Here is an 18,019-nt window from a genome sequence, read left to right as displayed (position 1 = left end):
ACACACACACACACACACACACACACACACACACACACACACACAAGAAGTCATAGCTATGACTTACTTTTGGACTGGTAGTAAGTTTATACAGGTGCCATGAATTCATTGCCGCGGTCTCGAGGAAGTTGTACAAAAAGACATTCGGCCAACAGAAGACCTTCCTCAAGACCGCATAGGCACCTGCCATCTGGTCAAAGATATCAACACCACCCATGTACCTATTGTAGTCTGGGACGACTGGTGGGCAAGGAAACTCCCTTGCCTTTCCTAAAGCCAAAGTTAGGTAATCCATTTACAGTACAGCTAAACTCTCAAGCTACTTACCACTGCCTCTCCCCTTCCTTTTCACCACTAGGTTTTTCTCGATCCTTGATGCATGGTCGAGCAAAAGACAGGGAGACTGCTGTCAACCCAGACTAGGTACAGGCAATTGCCGTCACGTGACCAACGCCAATTGCCTCTGTCCCCCTTCTTTACGATGGCTCCTGATATTTGTGGTGGTAAACCGGAGCGTCCTCGGCGCATCGTTCCAGCAGCATATATTTCCTTTTCCTTGAGCTGGCGAAATAAGTTACCTACAAGGAAACACACAATGCTGACTGCAGGCCTTAAATTACAGTGTGGAAAATAACGTTAGACTATTGTATTGGTGGGATGCATCTTGCAATACATTAGACTATTGTATTGGAGGGATGTATCTCACAATACACTAGACTAGTACTGTATTGGAGGGCTGCATCTCACAATACACTAGACTATTGTATTGGAGGGATGCATCTCACAATACACTAGACTGTTGTATTGGAGGGATGCATCTCACAATACACTAGACTATTGTATTGGAGGGATGCATCTCACAATACACTAGACTATCGTATTAGAGGATGCATCTTGCAATACACTAGACTATTGTATTGGAGAGATACATCTTGCAATACATTAAACTATTAGACTATTGTATTGGAGAGATGCATCGTGCAATACATTAGACTATTGTATTGGTAGGATACATCTTTCAGGACATTAAAGTGTGAAAAATAACGGTAGGACATAAGACAATGTCCCACCAAATGTGTTGTTTGCCCGACCAAATACTGCACCAGTATTGGGACGTGTTTGGACAAAACATCCGTCGGTACGTATATATGATAGTGTAAACCTTGTCTCTTAGCATGTGATGCCCTTTCCAATGATGTAACTGTTAATTTGATGAACTTAGCTGCCTCCTAGCATGCTTTATCCAGAGAAAACATCAGCTGCCTTTAACACCATTTATCCCTGGAAGTTGGTTATTAGAAAATTACATGCAAAGTCGCTGAAGTAGGGGAAGCACTTATGTAAGACCATACAAGAATGTCCTATCTAGGCTCAGTTTGTTTGAGTCAAAATAATTCCCTATTTCCACACTGAATTAGTATTTTCCAAGTGTTCGTACATTTGTCACAACAACTTGGATGTTGTCCGGACATTCAAGGTGACTGTAGTGCATGCTTGTCGTACTGACATTTTACACACACAAATTGCATGAAATCATAAATTGAAGGTGCTATTCCAAAACCAACCCTTCACTCAGAATGAACAGAAATTGCACTATACTATGTTTTCATCTAATTCTGAGACTTCTAACTACTAATAATAAGGCCACTCTTCAAAATACATTGTAATTTGCTTCTGCGTGTGATTTCATCTTCAGATGAGTGAGTGTCGGTCAGTCTTCATACTTGAGTAAGCATCAACATCTGGAACATCTACTATCTACGTACTAATGCACAGTGTAAAATAACAGTCAAATATCAGACATTTTGCAACCAAATTGAACTTTTGTACGATTGCCTAGACTTGAAACGAACATCATGTCCAACCAAATCTGGCATTCGAGACTCTGTGACTCCGTGTGTGTGTGTGTGTGTGTGTGTGTGTGTGTGTGTGTGTGTGTGTGTGACGAGTATTGATCATAGTGTAGCATGGGCAGTTGGACATTGTTTCATGTAACACGTAAACACAACAATTTCTGCCAGCAAACACGTCTGTGGCTTTCTGTAAGCGGTTCTATGACATTGCTAGGTAACCAGACTGCATGCTGTCAGACGTGAGACCACACCTCCCCTCACTGTGCACATGGCCCGCTGCTTTGCTGCGTCAGGATTTCTTCAACTATGTTGTGCGTTCACAGCATCACTGCACATGAAATCGGGAAAGAGCGCAAAACACACTAGGTAATAGACTAGATAGCGTACGTTAGCAGCGATATAGTACACTGCAAATGAGAACACCCCTGTAGTCACCTGAATCGGTTCCTACTGCCACGGGAGTCTCATGTAGCCAGACCCTTTCCACCACCTCATACTTCAGGGCAAGAAAGGGTCTGGTGAACAGCCTTGATGTGGCTGTGTCACTATCTACAGCCCAGATTTGGTTTCCTAACCACTTCACTAAAGACCAGATTGGTATGCACTCAATACAATCCGAAAGCACCCTAAGTAGGGATGGCACTAGTAGTTAATATTAACTCTAATTTTTTACTTTCCCTATCTCAACTGTCTTCTCTTGCATACAAACGTCTCAACAAATTTCCGTGTGTTCCGGCAGTAAGACCAGTTTGTGTTCCCATAATGTCCAACCGATTGCCGGACGTTAATTTAATCCGTGTACTACATACCATTGCACTCAAATAGAACCATACCTGAGATGTAGTAATTGTCAAGATAGAGATGGTATCCCAGCCCAAGGACAGGCAATGGAAGATTGCTGCTGGCAGGAGGCTCCAGGAGCTCTAGCACTACCCATTGAGCGAGGCCCTCTTCCGGAACGCCCTGGGAGCCTACATACACGTCAAAGTCAACGACGTAACCGGCTCCACCGGGAGAGGATGAGTCCGATGTTGCCAGGACCCATAGCTTGAAGCCCCACTTGATGGGTTTGTTGGGCATGTATTGCCGCATGCCGGACCTTCCTACACATAAAACCGCAATACAATTAGACTGACATATCGATGTATATCACATCCATTTACCTTTAAACGAAGCATTCGTTCGTCGATCGCAAGCTTCTGCTCGGGTTGGCAATACATGCGGCAAGCACGCCTCATCTAGCATCACATACATATACACTGATTGCTCACACTACGAGCTCGTAAGTCATACCTGCTGAAGCAATAGTCGGATCTTAAAGAGCCGGTCTGCTGTTGGTGTAGTGGCACCCTGATCCCCACGACTGGGATTGGGTACCTTGTGGCCCTCAGCACTAGGGCTAGCTGGTTGTTCTCTTTCCTGTACCCCAAAGCTGGGTCAGGAACCGGCTCTGTGAGGCGTGCTGTGCCCTCTGCCCCGATCTCTTGGGACGACGGTCGTCTCTTAGGAATAACGAATTCATTCATCTAAACAAGAAACATCCCGTAACTTAAATTTTTATACGAAATTGTTTACCTACTAACCATCAAAGAACGAGAGACTGCATTGAACCGTCGTCCCGACATGATTTCCTTAAAGAAGGTGTGGCCCCAGAATTTACTCTGGGACCAGTGGTGAGAGATTTGAGGCAGACGGACTAATCCCATGCCCAACAAAAGGCCAAAATAGGCTCTGAGCTCCTGGGGGTGGTGTCATGCTGCCATCGGAAGCTCTTCTCGGTGGCTTTCCTATATCTTCTCTTGCTGCTGATCCAGGCCGCCATCTGGTGGAGGATGTCGTCGTTGAAGTAGGGGGAGAAAAGGTCGAGAGGTGTGGGGTTGTCGGGTAGGCGACGGGGTAGATGAGCTCCGACAGAACGTGTGGGTTGAAATGGAGGAAGGGAAATGACGATATCCTCACAGTCTGGATGATGTGCCTCTAGTTGCAGTAGTCTCCTACGAATATATAAATTAAGTGTTAGCTGGCCAGTCAACTGTATTATATGATTGTTACTACAAACTTTTTCTCTTCAGTCCAGCCGGACTTTGGCTGCGGTGGCATGTAGGTACAACGTTCACTGTGCCTGTGAAGTGCAGTACAGTACTAAAGTACTCGTTCTCTCTTATTGTCTCTCTCACTCACTCACTCACTCACATACACACACACACACACCTGCACGCGCACACACACACACACACACACCTGCACGCACACACACACACACACACACACACACACACACACACACCTGCACGCACACACACACACACACACACACACACACACACACACACACACACACACACACAGACAACTAGACAGACAGACAGACAACCAGACACACACAGACCGACAGACAGACAGACACAAACACACACACACACACACACACACACACACACACACACACACACACACACAAACAGACAGACAAACATCGCGACACAGCAGACACAGTTATCCTCATCTCCAGCTAGCATCGTCTCCTCCAACTCCCTCTTCTTCCTCTGTCTCGCATCCTCCTGATCTCTTAGTTTCACTCTTTTCGCTGCTCTCCCTCCTCTTACTCTCCTTCCTCCTCTTGCTCTCACTTCTCTTCTCTTGACTCCTGTTCTCCGTTCTTTCCTCCTTCTCTTTCCTTCACTTTCTGATTCTGACTCAGTGCTATACAACAAGCAGTGTACCAAAAATCAACGCGATTCCCAGATAACAAGCATTTTAAAAACAGGAAGTTGCTTACCTAGAGCTAGGAATGGTCAAAATGGTTAATCGTTGAAGGTGAGCACCTAGTTCTCCTCTCGAAGACCATGCCAATCCCTCCCTGCAAAATGAGAACAAAAAATGACAAACAACACAACACAACAACACAACACAAGACAACATATCACAACACAACACAACATCACAACACATCACAACACAACATCACAACACAACACACCACAACACAACAAATCACAACACAACCCAACCCAACCCAAACCAACCCAACACATCACAATACAACACAACACAACACATCACAACACAATACAATACAACACAACACAATACAACACAACAAAACAAAAGAAAAGATTCAGCCAACGAAAACCATGCAAACCACAACGCAACGCAAGACCATCCACACTTACCACTATTTCCGACGCAATACAACGCAAGTGCAAAACGCAACGCAAAGAACATCACGGTTCTATTTTCCCGCCATACGCAAGTAAAGTAGCCATAGAAGGTGCACTGGGGGCGGAGTTTCCGACTCTGCGCATGCGGATAAAGCACAGAACTGACTGACTGAACTGACCGTTTATAGATCTACAAGCTGCAGCGCGTCGCTTTGCACGAAACAATATATATTTATACCTCTCCTCTTCGGACGCTTCGCTATCCTCCTCCGATTCCTCCTCTAGGCGTGCTTGACTGTCGAAAATGACCTGAAGAGGGTCGTCCAGCTCCGGGTCGTTGTCTCGACGATCGAGCGCGCTCAGACTCTCGACGCCTTCTTCCCTATCTCCCGAAATGAGAAGATAGTCGGGATCGACAAAGGCAGAACGAGAAGGAGTTTTCGATGCTCGGCCAGAGCTCTGAGACGAACCAGATGCCATTCCCGCCAGGTGCAAGTGAGTCAATGTGTGTTGTCTATGATGATTGGCTGAATGTGAATTGCTAAGTGTGAAGCCCGTATTTAGATTACGTCATCCTTAGCGCACGTTACTATTGTTGTAGTATGCGCTAGCTAGGCGTTCGGGAGACGAAACTTGGCGTACTGCATCGCTAGGTTATATCCTAACTGTTTCTTCTCTCGCAAGTCTTGCGTGTGTAAAGAGAAAGCATGCCTGGAGACAAAAAGTCACACGAACATACGGGATACCTGATTATGTATGTAGTATCTCGTCTGCTATAGCCTAGGGGCGCTGGAGCATGACCGGACCAGTTTTCAAAATGTGTGCATCTGCCAGAGTATGTTTGATATAAGAGCTATATCATTAAACTTCCGGTCTAATAATACAGCTAATTAATTAACTAATTAATATATTTCTTTTTATCAGACGTAATTTAAAAAGTGAAATAACATATTGGCCTTGTCTTGTCACGTCTTGACTGTGTCGACCAGTCATGAGAGGTCGAGTTTATCGAGTCACGTAAGTAGCCACGCCCTTTAGCGCGCGTTAGGCCTTACCAGTGTTTGTTTGCTTCCGGTGCCCCTGTAAGCTATACGTTTGCAGATGACGATATTACTTTATGAGGTTTTTCATACGCGGTATAACTAACCCCAACCCCAACCCCAACCGTACCCTAGAGAACTCTAGTTAATGGAGGGCAAATTTAAATCTGATTTCTAGTGAATACATCATCTTGACAATCCCGTCTACATCAAATTACAAACGCATTAAAACCATCAATCAATTAATTAATTAATTAATTGTCAAGCTTCTATCTAGTAATGAAGCCTTAAAAATTCACATCAATTCTGACACGTTGTTATAGAGACCTAGAATATTCATGCAATCATACGATCCTATCACTTGTGACCGCTCAGTTGGAATCCCATCAATAGTTCCTCGCTGCTCCATCCGCGCGTGCTCGATGAGCGTCCGACGGCTCCGCCTTGTCTCAATCTGCGGTCCATGTCCAACATTTTCTGCACATTCCTCGAGTCTCGACCGATGAACGTCGCCTCTTCGCGCGTCATGAGAGAAGGAGGAAGAGAAGGAAGTCGCGGGATCGAATGCCAGCTCTTACCGTTTGTAGTAAGACGACCCAGTACCTAGACATGCAATCACAATTTGGTGTGTGTGTGTGTGTGTGTGTGTGTGTGTGTGTGTGTGTGTGTGTGTGTGTGTGTGTGTGTGTGTGTGTGTGTTGTGGTGTCTGTCTGTCTGTCTGTCTGTCTGTCTGTCTGTCTTACCTCATCCACTAGACAATGCGACGGTTCATCATATCTCACACACACGACACTCCCATTAACCACCATCCTTTCCATCATCTGCACATCCCGCACCCTCACCCCTCCAGTCGCCGTCATCACAAAGTCCGGCGACGTCGTGTGCTGCTGCGCACATTTCTGCCCTTTCCTCTGCCAATCACTCCACAACTTATCAATAAAACTGTGCAGAAGATAAAACTCTGGAGTGTTGGCGGACGATTGAGACCACATCGTACCATTAATACCAAAGTGAATGGGACTGTGTAGGGGACCAGCAAGAGCCACATCAACGTCTTCGATTGTTCCTGCAAATGCAGCACCATGTCATGTATAGATGCAAGCGACGCCAATGTCTTAGACAGACAAAGACAGGCAGACACATTAGGACTGAAAACAAATTGACAGATGAAAGATAGACAAACAACAAACAGTTGGACAAACAAACAAACAAAAAGACAATCAAACACATTGGTAAATAAACAAGTAAACAAACGGACAAACAGACAGACAAACAAACAGACAAAGTAAAAATAGATAGAAAATAGACAAGTAAACTAATGAACAAACAAACAGACAAACAAACAAACAGTAAGCAATAGACAAGTAACCAAATAAACAAACAAACAGATAGGCAATAGACAAGTAAACAAACAAACAGACAAACAAACAGATTGGTAAATAAACAAGTAAACAAACGGACAAACAAACATATTGGTAAATAAACGAGTAAACAAATGGACCAACAAAAAGACAAACAAACAAACAAATAAACAAACATGTAGGCAATAGACAAGTAAACAAATAAACAAACAAACAGATTGGTAAATAAATGAGTAAACAAACGAACAAACAAAGAGACAAACAAACAAACAAATAACATAAACATTAATCAACAAACAAACCAACAGTCGAGCTGCAGTATACCTGCACTACACGGCAACGCCAAGAAACGTTCAATAGCCGGCAGACACGGCACATCCCTCTCTCTAAACGCTCTCCTCAACGCATTCGTCTCAGCCGACGGCGTCAGCCTCCATCCCGGATAAGCAAACGGACCCGTCGCCACCTGATGAAAACGTCCAGTTCCGTTACCTCCAAGCGACTGCAAATTATCTCCCCACAAATCATCCAGACAGAGCACATTTGGTTTCCATGGCGAGCGACATGTGTAGGAGTAATCCCAGTATGGGATGGTGACGGTACGGTCTGCACATCTGAGGAGGTTCTCGACCGAGAGGACGAACCAGCGGTGCCAGGGAAGAAACTGCTGGGGCGTGTGTATGCCGTTGTCGAACTCTCTCTCGTGGATGGCGATCAGGTCGTCGTAGAGTGATTTGTAGGGAGGCTGCGTCGTGATGAGCTTGAAGATGCGGATGAAGTGGCGTCGTTCTGATGTTGTCATTGAGTAGATTTCTTTGCGAATGCGACATTGACCTTGGACGTCTGTGATTTGACATGCTAGAGTGGAAATGGAGTTTAGGTAGCAAACAAGTGGAATGTGTAATGTTTTAGCGATGGACTGGAATTAGGGTAAGGAGAGATGATTGGTAGGATTGTAGTGTGATTTGTAGGCATTAGAATTTGCAATTATACACACAAAAATACAAACAACACAAACGAACAATGCAACGACAAATACACGAGCACAGAAAAGCACAAACACAAAAACAACCACACAAGCACAGAAAAACAACCAAACACAAACAAACAAACACACAAAGTGACTCACAAACACAAATACAAACAAACAAACAAAAAACACATAAACTAACAAACACAAACAAACAAATACAAACAACAAACAAAAACAAATACACAAACAAACACAAACAAACAACAAACACACACAAACAAACATACACACAACTAAACACAAACAAACAAACAAAACAAACAAACAAAACAAACAAACAACAAACAAACACACAAACAAACACACAAACAAACACAAACAAACACAAACAAACAACAAACACAAAAAACAAAAACAAACAAACATACAGAAAACACAAACAAACAAACACACAAACAAACATACACACAAATAGAAACAAACAAACAACCATAAACAAACAAACACACAAACAAGCATACACACAACTAAAAACAAACAAAAAACAAACACAAACAAAACAAACAAGAAACAAACACAAACAAAACAAACAAACGCACACACAAACACAACTCATGCCAATATCTAGACACTGGCTGCACACACTAAATAATGCAAAAAGGGAACTCAACCCCACCTCAACTCTTAATTCACCTCGACCACTTGCCTTCTCCCTAGCCAACTACACACTTCCAGCTAGTTCAAGATATTGACCTTAAGGTCAGCGTCAATATTGTGAGCAGCCTTAACTATTGACGTTTGTTTGTCCTCCATACATATTACCCGGATGCAAATCCAAAAAACTTGTAAATTTGGCATCTTGTAGCGCTCATGGACTTTCTAGATGCATTGCATGTCACAATGTATTGTATAAAAACAGAATAAAAAATCGAAATTGCATGTGCTCACTTCTCTGGCATGTCCTTCCATCTGTTTGCAGCAGGAAACCCGTACGGCAGTGACAACGGTAGGAGCCCGCCTTATTCATACACAACTGTTGACACCGACCGTTAGATTGACGACATTCGTTCACATCTAAACACAAACGCAAAGTCTATAATAAGATATGATGTGATTGTAGCTGTGCCTGCCTGCCGGTCTGTGTGTGTCCGTGTGTGTGTGTGTGTGTGTGTGTGTGTGTGTGTGTGTGTGTGTGTGTGTGTGTGTGTGTGTGTGTGTGTCCGTCCGTCCGTGTGTGTGTGTGTGTGTGTGTGTGTGTGTGTGTGTGTGTGCGCACGCGCCTGTCTGTCTGTCTGTCTGTCTAGCGTCTGTCTGTCTGTCTTGTTTTCTGTCTGTCTGTCTATCTGTCTGTCTGTGTTTCCTGTCAGTCTGTTTGTTTGTTTGTTTGTCTGTCTGTCTGTCTGTCTGTCTGTCCGTCTGTCTAGCGTCTGCATGTCTGTGTTTCCTGTTTGTCTGTCTGTCTGTCTGTCTGTCAATAAATATATTTTTCATAAACGAACTATAGCACCAAAGCAATAGCTAATCCACGTGTCCATTACATCTAGTACATACATGAAAACTACTTAAAACTACAATGCACACTATATACGCACTAAATACACACACACACACACACACACACACACACACACACACACACACACACACACACACACACACACACACACACACACACACACACACACACACACACACACACACACACACACACACACATTATGACTAGACGAAAAGGACCTATGGTCCCTGTCTCTAATGTTTATGACTGTCCACTGAGAGCTGAAGTCTTCCTGCAGCTGTAACCGTCTGCCTGTCTGTCTGTCTGTCTGTCTGTCTGTGTAGCGTCTGTCTGTCTGTCAAATTTTCATATATTTTTATACATCAAAGCTAATACAGGTGAAACTAAAGTAACAGCTAATGAACAACAAGTGTCACAACTACAATTACAATTACACAAATAACAATTAGCATTAAAAAGCTCCCCTACGGAGCCTACAAACCGAAATTTAGTTTACTGAATTGAAAGTTGAACAACATCTAAACTCTGGTCTGTATTCTGTCCATATGTTACTCTGATCATCTTTCTAGCCAACACCGAGGCATTGCAACGCTGAAGTTGTACTGACAAGCGTCTTCTCCAATGTGTTTTAAAATCTGAGGGATTGTTTCTTCCTTCTTCATCTCTGTATAGTTTGGAAAGTTTATCGAGGAACGTTGATGCTTCTTCTCCCCACCCACCAAAGTGCTCGAAAACTAGTGGAATAAGGGTAGGAGTGTACCCTCCAGGCAACTGCTCTTGAGAATATTTGTTATGTTTGATGTCTTCTCTTCTTCTTGCTGCAGCTCCATCCGTAGTTGCTGCACTTCGCAGAATGTCCTGGCTCCAGGGGTGAGCAAGGGCCACATCAAGCTCGACATTTCCCCCACATGTTGAGTCAAACACAACAATGTCTGCTCTATTGTTGGATGTTGTATATCTATCTTTTGGTTCAATTTGATGCTGGCATTGTAGACTGCTCATGCATTCAGACCAGCACAAAACAACATAATTGTGAGACCAAACTGGGCCTCCACCCATTTTGCATGTTAGTAAATGGTACCCTTCAACATCTAGTGACTTTCCACATTCACATTTAGTGGCCCAAGGTGGTAAAGACAAAGGTAGACCCAATCTGAGAGAAGCCGCCAAGACAAAATTGCCAGATGAAAGTGCAAACTTCTCTGAAGATGGAATGGAATCTAACCATGCTCCTGCTCCTTTACCTCTAATTGAACGCAATCGTGCTGCATCTCGGTTAGAACCAGTTTCAATCAACTGATCTGTCTGTCTGTCTGTGTTTCTGTCTGTCTGTCCGTCTGTCTGTCATGATCTACTCAAGCCAAGTGCTTGAGAGAACAAAGACAACTCACCACTGCAAGACTTTCCATCTGTTCCCAGTTCATATCCATTTCTACACGAACACACAAATCCAGAGCCTTGAGCAACGCAATTATGTTGACAACCGCCTCTTTGATGTTGATTACACGGATGAACATCTGCAAACAATCAAAGTCACACACACACACACACACACACACACACACACACACACACACACACACACACACACACACACACACACTTATGTAACGCCTCTTTCCAACATCCAATGCTCGAGATGGTGACGGACAGAACATCAAACCACATCTCACTCACTTTGTTTGCAAAATGGGGATCCTTGACTGAGAGGAGAGAATCCGTTGCGACACGTACATTGTGCAGTACCTCCACTGTTCACGCACACATGCTCACATCCACCATTGTTCACAGAGCAAGGATCTAGATAAAACATGACAATGAAGTCCATCTACTGGCTAAACATCCAACACATGTGTGTGTGTGTGTGTGTGTGTGTGTGTGTGTGTGTGTGTGTGTGTGTGTGTGTGTGTGTGTGTCTGTCTGTCTGTCTGTCTGTGCATGTGCGTGTCCAACTGACCGCTTCCGTTGAGAATCTTCGCCAAATCATCCAAACCTCTAAACGTCCTCAACATAAACACATTCCTATTAACAACGTTTCCATTCACGTTCACTAGCTCTTGCGATGCAACAGCACTCAGCTCTGAACCATTCACTTTCTCCGTCACACCAAACGTAAATATCTTCGCTCCTGTGTCTCTCTCCAATTGGCGAGCAAGCACAACAGGATCACGATCACCATTCGACTTGCCATCCGTCAGCAGAAACACAATCTACAAACAAAACTTAAAAATAATATTATATATATTGCATTTACAACAAATTAATTTATTAGAGCAATAAAAATTCAAATTTATTACAAACCAGATAGATACATGTGTACGTAGCCAAAGTTTTCTATAAACTAATGTTTAGTTGATATCAATACATTGTGTTATAGTGTGGTGTGGTGCTCATGTAGTTCCTAATTGTTTGATAGTCTCTATTATTGTGTCTGTCAAATGATGGACAAACAAACATACAGACGAATGCAGTTTGACAAACATGCAGACAAACAAACTGAGAGACAGAAAGCAAGCAACAAAGTGACAAACAAACAAATACACACACACACACACACACACACACACACACACACACACACACACACACAAATGGACAAATGGATATGCCCTTCGGAAAGCTCCGAAGATAGCACCCCTTGCTTATTTCTAGGTAGGCACTCGGTGCTACTCAGAGTTTTAGGCCTCGCTGACAAACCCCTTGATGCATGGCCAGAGCATCGAAGAGCCCTGACTTTGGCGCAGCCGCAGGACTGGACCTCAAGTCCACACGTACCCGTATACATACTGTGTGATGTTTTGCCAAGCCAGCGGTCTAGCCCACCCCCAGTCAAAGACCAGGTACTCATTTATATTACTGAGTCAAGAGAGGCAATTGTGTGTGAATTACTTGCTCAAGGAAATTACGTCTGTACTCGTCTGCGAACATACGACCTCAACGTCCTTGATGTTTCCATTCTCCAAATGCAACTGTCTAACCAACTGAGCTACACACACACACACACACACACACACACACACACACACACACACACACACACACACACACACACACACACACACACACACATGCACGCACGCACGTGCACACACACACACACACACACACACACACACACACACACACAAAATGGCAAATGGATAAGGAGCTGCCGTTTACAGTTACACTCCCCCCAGTCAGATGTCTGGGTATCTGTGCACTATGCAGGAGCTATAGGCCGTGCTAAGCAATCTCCTGGAGCCCGGCCAGGTACTCGCAAGAGCATTGACTGTGACGCCAACTGTGGTGTGGGCACCCGAAGTCCCACCGGGGGGGGGGGAGGAGCCTTTGCTACCCCAGTCAATGACCAGGTACTCATTTGTACTCCTGAGTCAAGAGAGGCAATTGTGTGTGAGTTTCTTGCCCAAGGAAATTATGCCATAGCTCGCCATCACTGTGACTTGAACCTGCAACCCTGCAAATTCCCGGATGTACACATTCCATAGAAGATTCTCTAACCAACTGAGCTATCGCACCACACAACACACACACACACACACACACACACACACACACACACACACACACACACACACACACACACACACACACACACACACACACACACACACACCACAACCTGCTGACAACTTCCCGATGCTCTGCCACAATCTCTACTCGCCGATCCAGTCATCTTGCTCTTTGCCATCTCCAAAGCCAAATCCAAAAACGTAAAGCCACTCCTATATCTGATGCCCTTCACAGCCTCATACAAACCTTGACCACATTTGTACTGCCCACACTCCAACTCAACCCTCACATCTGATGCATACGAGATGGCCAATGTAGAAAGACATGGTGCTCTAGCACACATGCTTGTGAGTAGCGCTGATAGGAAGTTGAGCATGGACTTAAAGTTGGAGTAGCCAATGCTGCCTGATCTGTCAAGAAGGATGGTCAAACAAGTTGACTGGCATGTCGTCGTTTGTCCTGCTACTCGGCCAGTCGCACGTGGTGCGTCTGTGAGACTGAGGAGACTCTCTTGAAGAGCAGTTGACAGTTGGTGAGGAGACCGGAAAGCTAGACACCCAAAACAGTAGCTGAAATGTAAACTGATATAATGTGTGTGTGTGTGTGTGTGTGTGTGTGTGTGTGTGTGTGTGTGTGTGTGTGTGTGTGTGTGTGTGTGTGTGTGTGTACAAAAATATCTTCATACCAAAAACTGGTTCTTTACACCGATAGGTAGATCCACTAGTTGGACAACATTTCAGTGAAGTGGGGCATGTGTTGTCACTACCGGAAGAGCAGACATCATGCGTCTTTCCTAACTGCATTGATGGACAATGGCCAACCTTCAAAGCTGCAAAGATACCGTAACAATAACTAGATGTAATGATGCTAAACAGACAAAGATAGACAGATTTTGAAATGTTCATAAAATTGACAAGCAAACAAACAGACACACAGGCAGGCAGGTAGGCAGGCAGGCAGGCAGGCAGGCAGGCAGGCAGGCAGGCAAACAGACAGACAAGCAGGCAGGCAGGCTATTTTATTAGGATACAGCATCTCTATACACTAGAATACATGACTTTTCGACAATTAAAAGAAAGTGCTTCATAAACAAGTTACAAGTTCAGCTATTTCAATGTGTTAAGCACTGAATGTATCTATCTCTGCTAGCTACATTATTCTCCATTAGTCTGTTTGTTGACAACTTAGACACTTCTCTCAAGACAACTTTACTATTGCATTTTTGGAGAGTCACAAAAATACGTCGCCGCCAATATGACATAAGCTGATAAAAATACTGATGACAGACCCGATATCATTGCATCTGATGCACAATCTGGGTGTGACGTTGAACTCGACATTTCAGTGACTCCCCCATGGGCCAAACATATTATTTCCCAAGCAGCTTTGGAAGATGGTGCAGCTGCAGCCAAATGAGAAGCCGTAAAATCACAGAAATACGCTGGTGAGTTGGACATATGGAACAGATCCTCTAACTGTATTGCCCTAGTTTTTGAACATTTTGAAAGATGGGGACATGATGCTCTTCAGTTCCTTAATCGACTGTCCATTCTCTCAACAGATAAAGATGGAAGGAAGAACAGCAGAGAGTTCAAGACGTACTGGCGTCGCTGTTTTGCAAAGATGCAATGCTAGTGTGAATTAGTAGAAAGAGCAGGACAGTTAATCCTTTGTTAATTATAAGTAGTTGGACTTTGTTGTGTAGCCCATTGTGGGCTTTTGGACTGGTGTTTGGGCACTTATGTAATAGTGCTGATGTATAAAACACAGACAGACAGACAAACACAGACAGACACACAAACACAGACAGACAGACAAACAAACAGAAAGACAGACAGACGGACAGATAGACAAAACAGACAGACAGACAGACAGACAAACAAACAGACAGACAGACAGATAAACAGACAACTAGACAAACAAGAAAGGAAATTCAACAAGACAAACAACAGAACTGACAACAAGAACACTTACAAACAAACAGAATCTGAAATGCACCAACAATTAGATCAACAAACAGGACATACAAGCAAACAAAGCTATAAACACATAAACATACAAACAAACAAAAAAACAGACAAACCGACAATTGTGTGTTACGATGTTATCTAAATGTCCATAATACCAATTATCTAAAGTCCTCTTTGACTCATATATGTAGAGAAAAGACAAACTGATTAACAAACATTCTAATCAACAAACACATAAACTCATAAACAACAAGCCTCACGTGGTAGAGATGAAGAAGGTATGTCTCTTTCACAACTCCTACCATTGAGTGACAAATGAAAGCCGGTTTGACATGAACACCTAAAACTGCCCCGTGTATTGATGCAGATCTGTTCGCATACAGATTGTGTGGCAGCCTTCTTGCAGCCACGAGGACGAGACGGCAAACATTCATTTATGTCTAGCAAAAGACAACTAAGTGTTGAGATGTGTGTGTGTGTGTGCATGTGTGTGTGTGTGTGTGTGTGTGTGTGTGTGTGTGTGTGTGTGTGTGTGTGTGTGTGTGTGTGTGTGTGTGTGTGTGTTCATATAATACATTAATTAATTAGTTCAATTGCTAAATTTCTTAATACACATAAATATTCTAAAACAAAAATTAAATTATATAAAAGTTCAATAAATACATTTATTAAATATCACTTATTAAATTATTAAATTAATCAAAATTATCGAGAGTTAATAAATTTATTAACTAAAAAGTACTTATTTCCAACAAGCTACTGCATGATGTCTTTTATCAAGATTGGTGCACCTATGTAGACACTCAAATGGGTACATGTATCTACATAACGTTTAGATCCATACACACTCACACACACACACACACACACACACACACACACACACACACACACACACACACACACACACACACACACACACTGACATATATATTACTTACCCACTGCTGTGTATGCCATGTTGAATCCTTTTCCATTTCTAACTGAATCCGAGACGAATCTAATAAACAGTCTATTGTCACACGTTTCCACTGTCCTTCCTTTCAAATGCTGCCCACAGTATGCACGATCATTCCACTTGTTCTTTATCTGTGTGTGCTTCACATAGTCTGATTGACAATACGACGACCACTGCAAGTTGAACTCGTTGAATGTCGCACGAATCGTGTAGCCTCTTGGAGTTTTTATTCGATAGTCACATCGTGTGTTGGGAGGATAGAGGCCAGTAAGAGGGTCACGAGTTGGAGACTTTACAATGCCACTCAGACCACTGAACTTGCCACAATATGCACCTAAACAGACATGTTTATTAAGAGTGCATAAATAGAGTACACACGTGCATGTACTAGTAGGCATGCACATACACACATACACCACACGTGCACGTGCACACACACACACAACACACACACCAAAATAGACACAACAAACAAACAAAAAATAAACTGACAGACACATAGACTGACAACAACATCTGCAGATAAACAAGCAAGTCCATCTAATCAAATGCAAACCTCACAACAAAATATGGCAAACATAAACATACACAACAGCAATGTAAGACATGGTGCATGCACATGTACAAAGTTAGTAACCATCATTTGACCAAAAAATTCCATAACACCAAACAACATTAGCAAACACGCAACATTCATTCTGTGGTCACAAAATGATTCTAGAACATGTTTCCAATACAAAATAATCTATCTTTCTGTACACGGTGCCTGAGTTTAGTCTTTCAGATCTGGTTGCACAAGACAAGCCTAAGTTGTAGTTGGTGGTTTTCAACTCAGTTTGCTTTGGCTCCACACTATTTATATACAGACTCGTTGACCTGTGATACCCAGGGCTGTCCCAGGCCAACTGCTCTGTGCAAACAGGATGTAAATAGGTCTCCCCCTAATGCCCTGTTGTTGCAGCCACTAGCAACCAATTGGATGACAAATCATGCACTTCACTTCATTTCCTATTGAACATCCAGACAAGCTTGTCATCTTTCATAAAACACACTGGGGATGCTCGCACTATAAGATTAAACTCATTCCCAGAATCATTAGAAAGTCTTCCAGCATAGAAACCAAGCGTCTAGAGTATCAATCAAGTCACTCGTATGGCAGCATCCTTCTCTGCTCTTTCGTCTTCGCTTTACAACAATATTCGACGTACAATAATGTCTTCTCTACATCAAACTCTCATCACTATCAACATCATCACCCTAAACAAACTCGCTTGTACGCGCATTTCTGCACACGCTTGCGGTTTGTGTACGTGTGAGACTAAATTAGAGAAACTAGAGTAGTGAGACAGACTAGGGCAAGAGAGTAAAAACCAACAATGAAGTCCATGAATTATTCACTCATTGTCTCATTCATATTACCGATGACTGAATGTGGCTGTGAAAAGAGCGCCAATAGCAAAACGACGAAATACAATGACACGATGAGCCTGCAAAACAACGAGACAACGTGTGAAGAACGCAATTGTGAGTGTAAGAATAAAGGTAGTTACGTGGACATGCTGGCATCGAGCAGACGATCGGAACTTGCAGTAAGCTCATTGAATCGAGAAATGCGAACTCCCGGATAACGGTAGACCAGGACGATGGAGACGAGCAGACGGAACTTTTATTAT

At 43.3% G+C, this 18,019-nt stretch overlaps 3 protein-coding genes and 1 long non-coding RNA gene across 4 annotated transcripts in view; all 4 read right to left on the bottom strand.

The window, feature by feature from the left end:
- LOC134198404 (piggyBac transposable element-derived protein 4-like) overlaps positions 1–270 on the bottom strand; it is a 1,218-nt gene extending 948 nt beyond the window's left edge. Inside the window, exon 1 of the mRNA XM_062667796.1 lies at positions 68–270. Coding sequence (XP_062523780.1) covers positions 68–217 — 150 coding nt within the window. The 5' untranslated portion in view covers positions 218–270. The remainder of the gene's footprint in view (positions 1–67) is intronic.
- Positions 271–2,812: 2,542 nt separating this feature from the next.
- On the bottom strand, positions 2,813–5,519 carry LOC134198405 (uncharacterized). Its single transcript, XR_009972832.1, has 7 exons — positions 5,253–5,519; positions 4,633–4,713; positions 3,913–4,556; positions 3,437–3,847; positions 3,147–3,379; positions 3,017–3,091; positions 2,813–2,956 (listed from the first exon to the last, which is right to left on the bottom strand). It is a non-coding gene; the product is annotated as an uncharacterized LOC134198405 (long non-coding RNA).
- Positions 5,520–6,216: 697 nt separating this feature from the next.
- On the bottom strand, positions 6,217–17,935 carry LOC134198173 (uncharacterized). Its single transcript, XM_062667507.1, has 13 exons — positions 17,897–17,935; positions 17,766–17,833; positions 16,330–16,680; positions 15,649–15,828; positions 14,104–14,247; positions 13,528–13,967; positions 11,866–12,118; positions 11,586–11,708; positions 11,300–11,425; positions 9,338–9,463; positions 7,741–8,274; positions 6,799–7,121; positions 6,217–6,657 (listed from the first exon to the last, which is right to left on the bottom strand). The coding sequence occupies exons 1-13, from the start codon at positions 17,902–17,904 to the stop codon at positions 6,412–6,414; spliced, it is 2,922 nt and encodes a 973-aa protein (XP_062523491.1). The 5' UTR covers positions 17,905–17,935; the 3' UTR covers positions 6,217–6,411.
- On the bottom strand, positions 10,297–11,179 carry LOC134176224 (uncharacterized). Its single transcript, XM_062642906.1, has one exon. It carries the CDS (start codon positions 10,965–10,967, stop codon positions 10,401–10,403), a length of 567 nt encoding a protein of 188 aa, XP_062498890.1. The 5' UTR covers positions 10,968–11,179; the 3' UTR covers positions 10,297–10,400.
- Positions 17,936–18,019: the final 84 nt, after the last annotated feature.

The sequence above is a fragment of the Corticium candelabrum genome, chromosome 2 (genome assembly GCF_963422355.1).
Source record: "Corticium candelabrum chromosome 2, ooCorCand1.1, whole genome shotgun sequence".
Lineage (NCBI taxonomy): Eukaryota > Metazoa > Porifera > Homoscleromorpha > Homosclerophorida > Plakinidae > Corticium > Corticium candelabrum.
The sequence above is the reverse complement of the archived record's forward strand: the minus strand, read 5'-3'. Positions and strand labels throughout refer to the sequence as shown.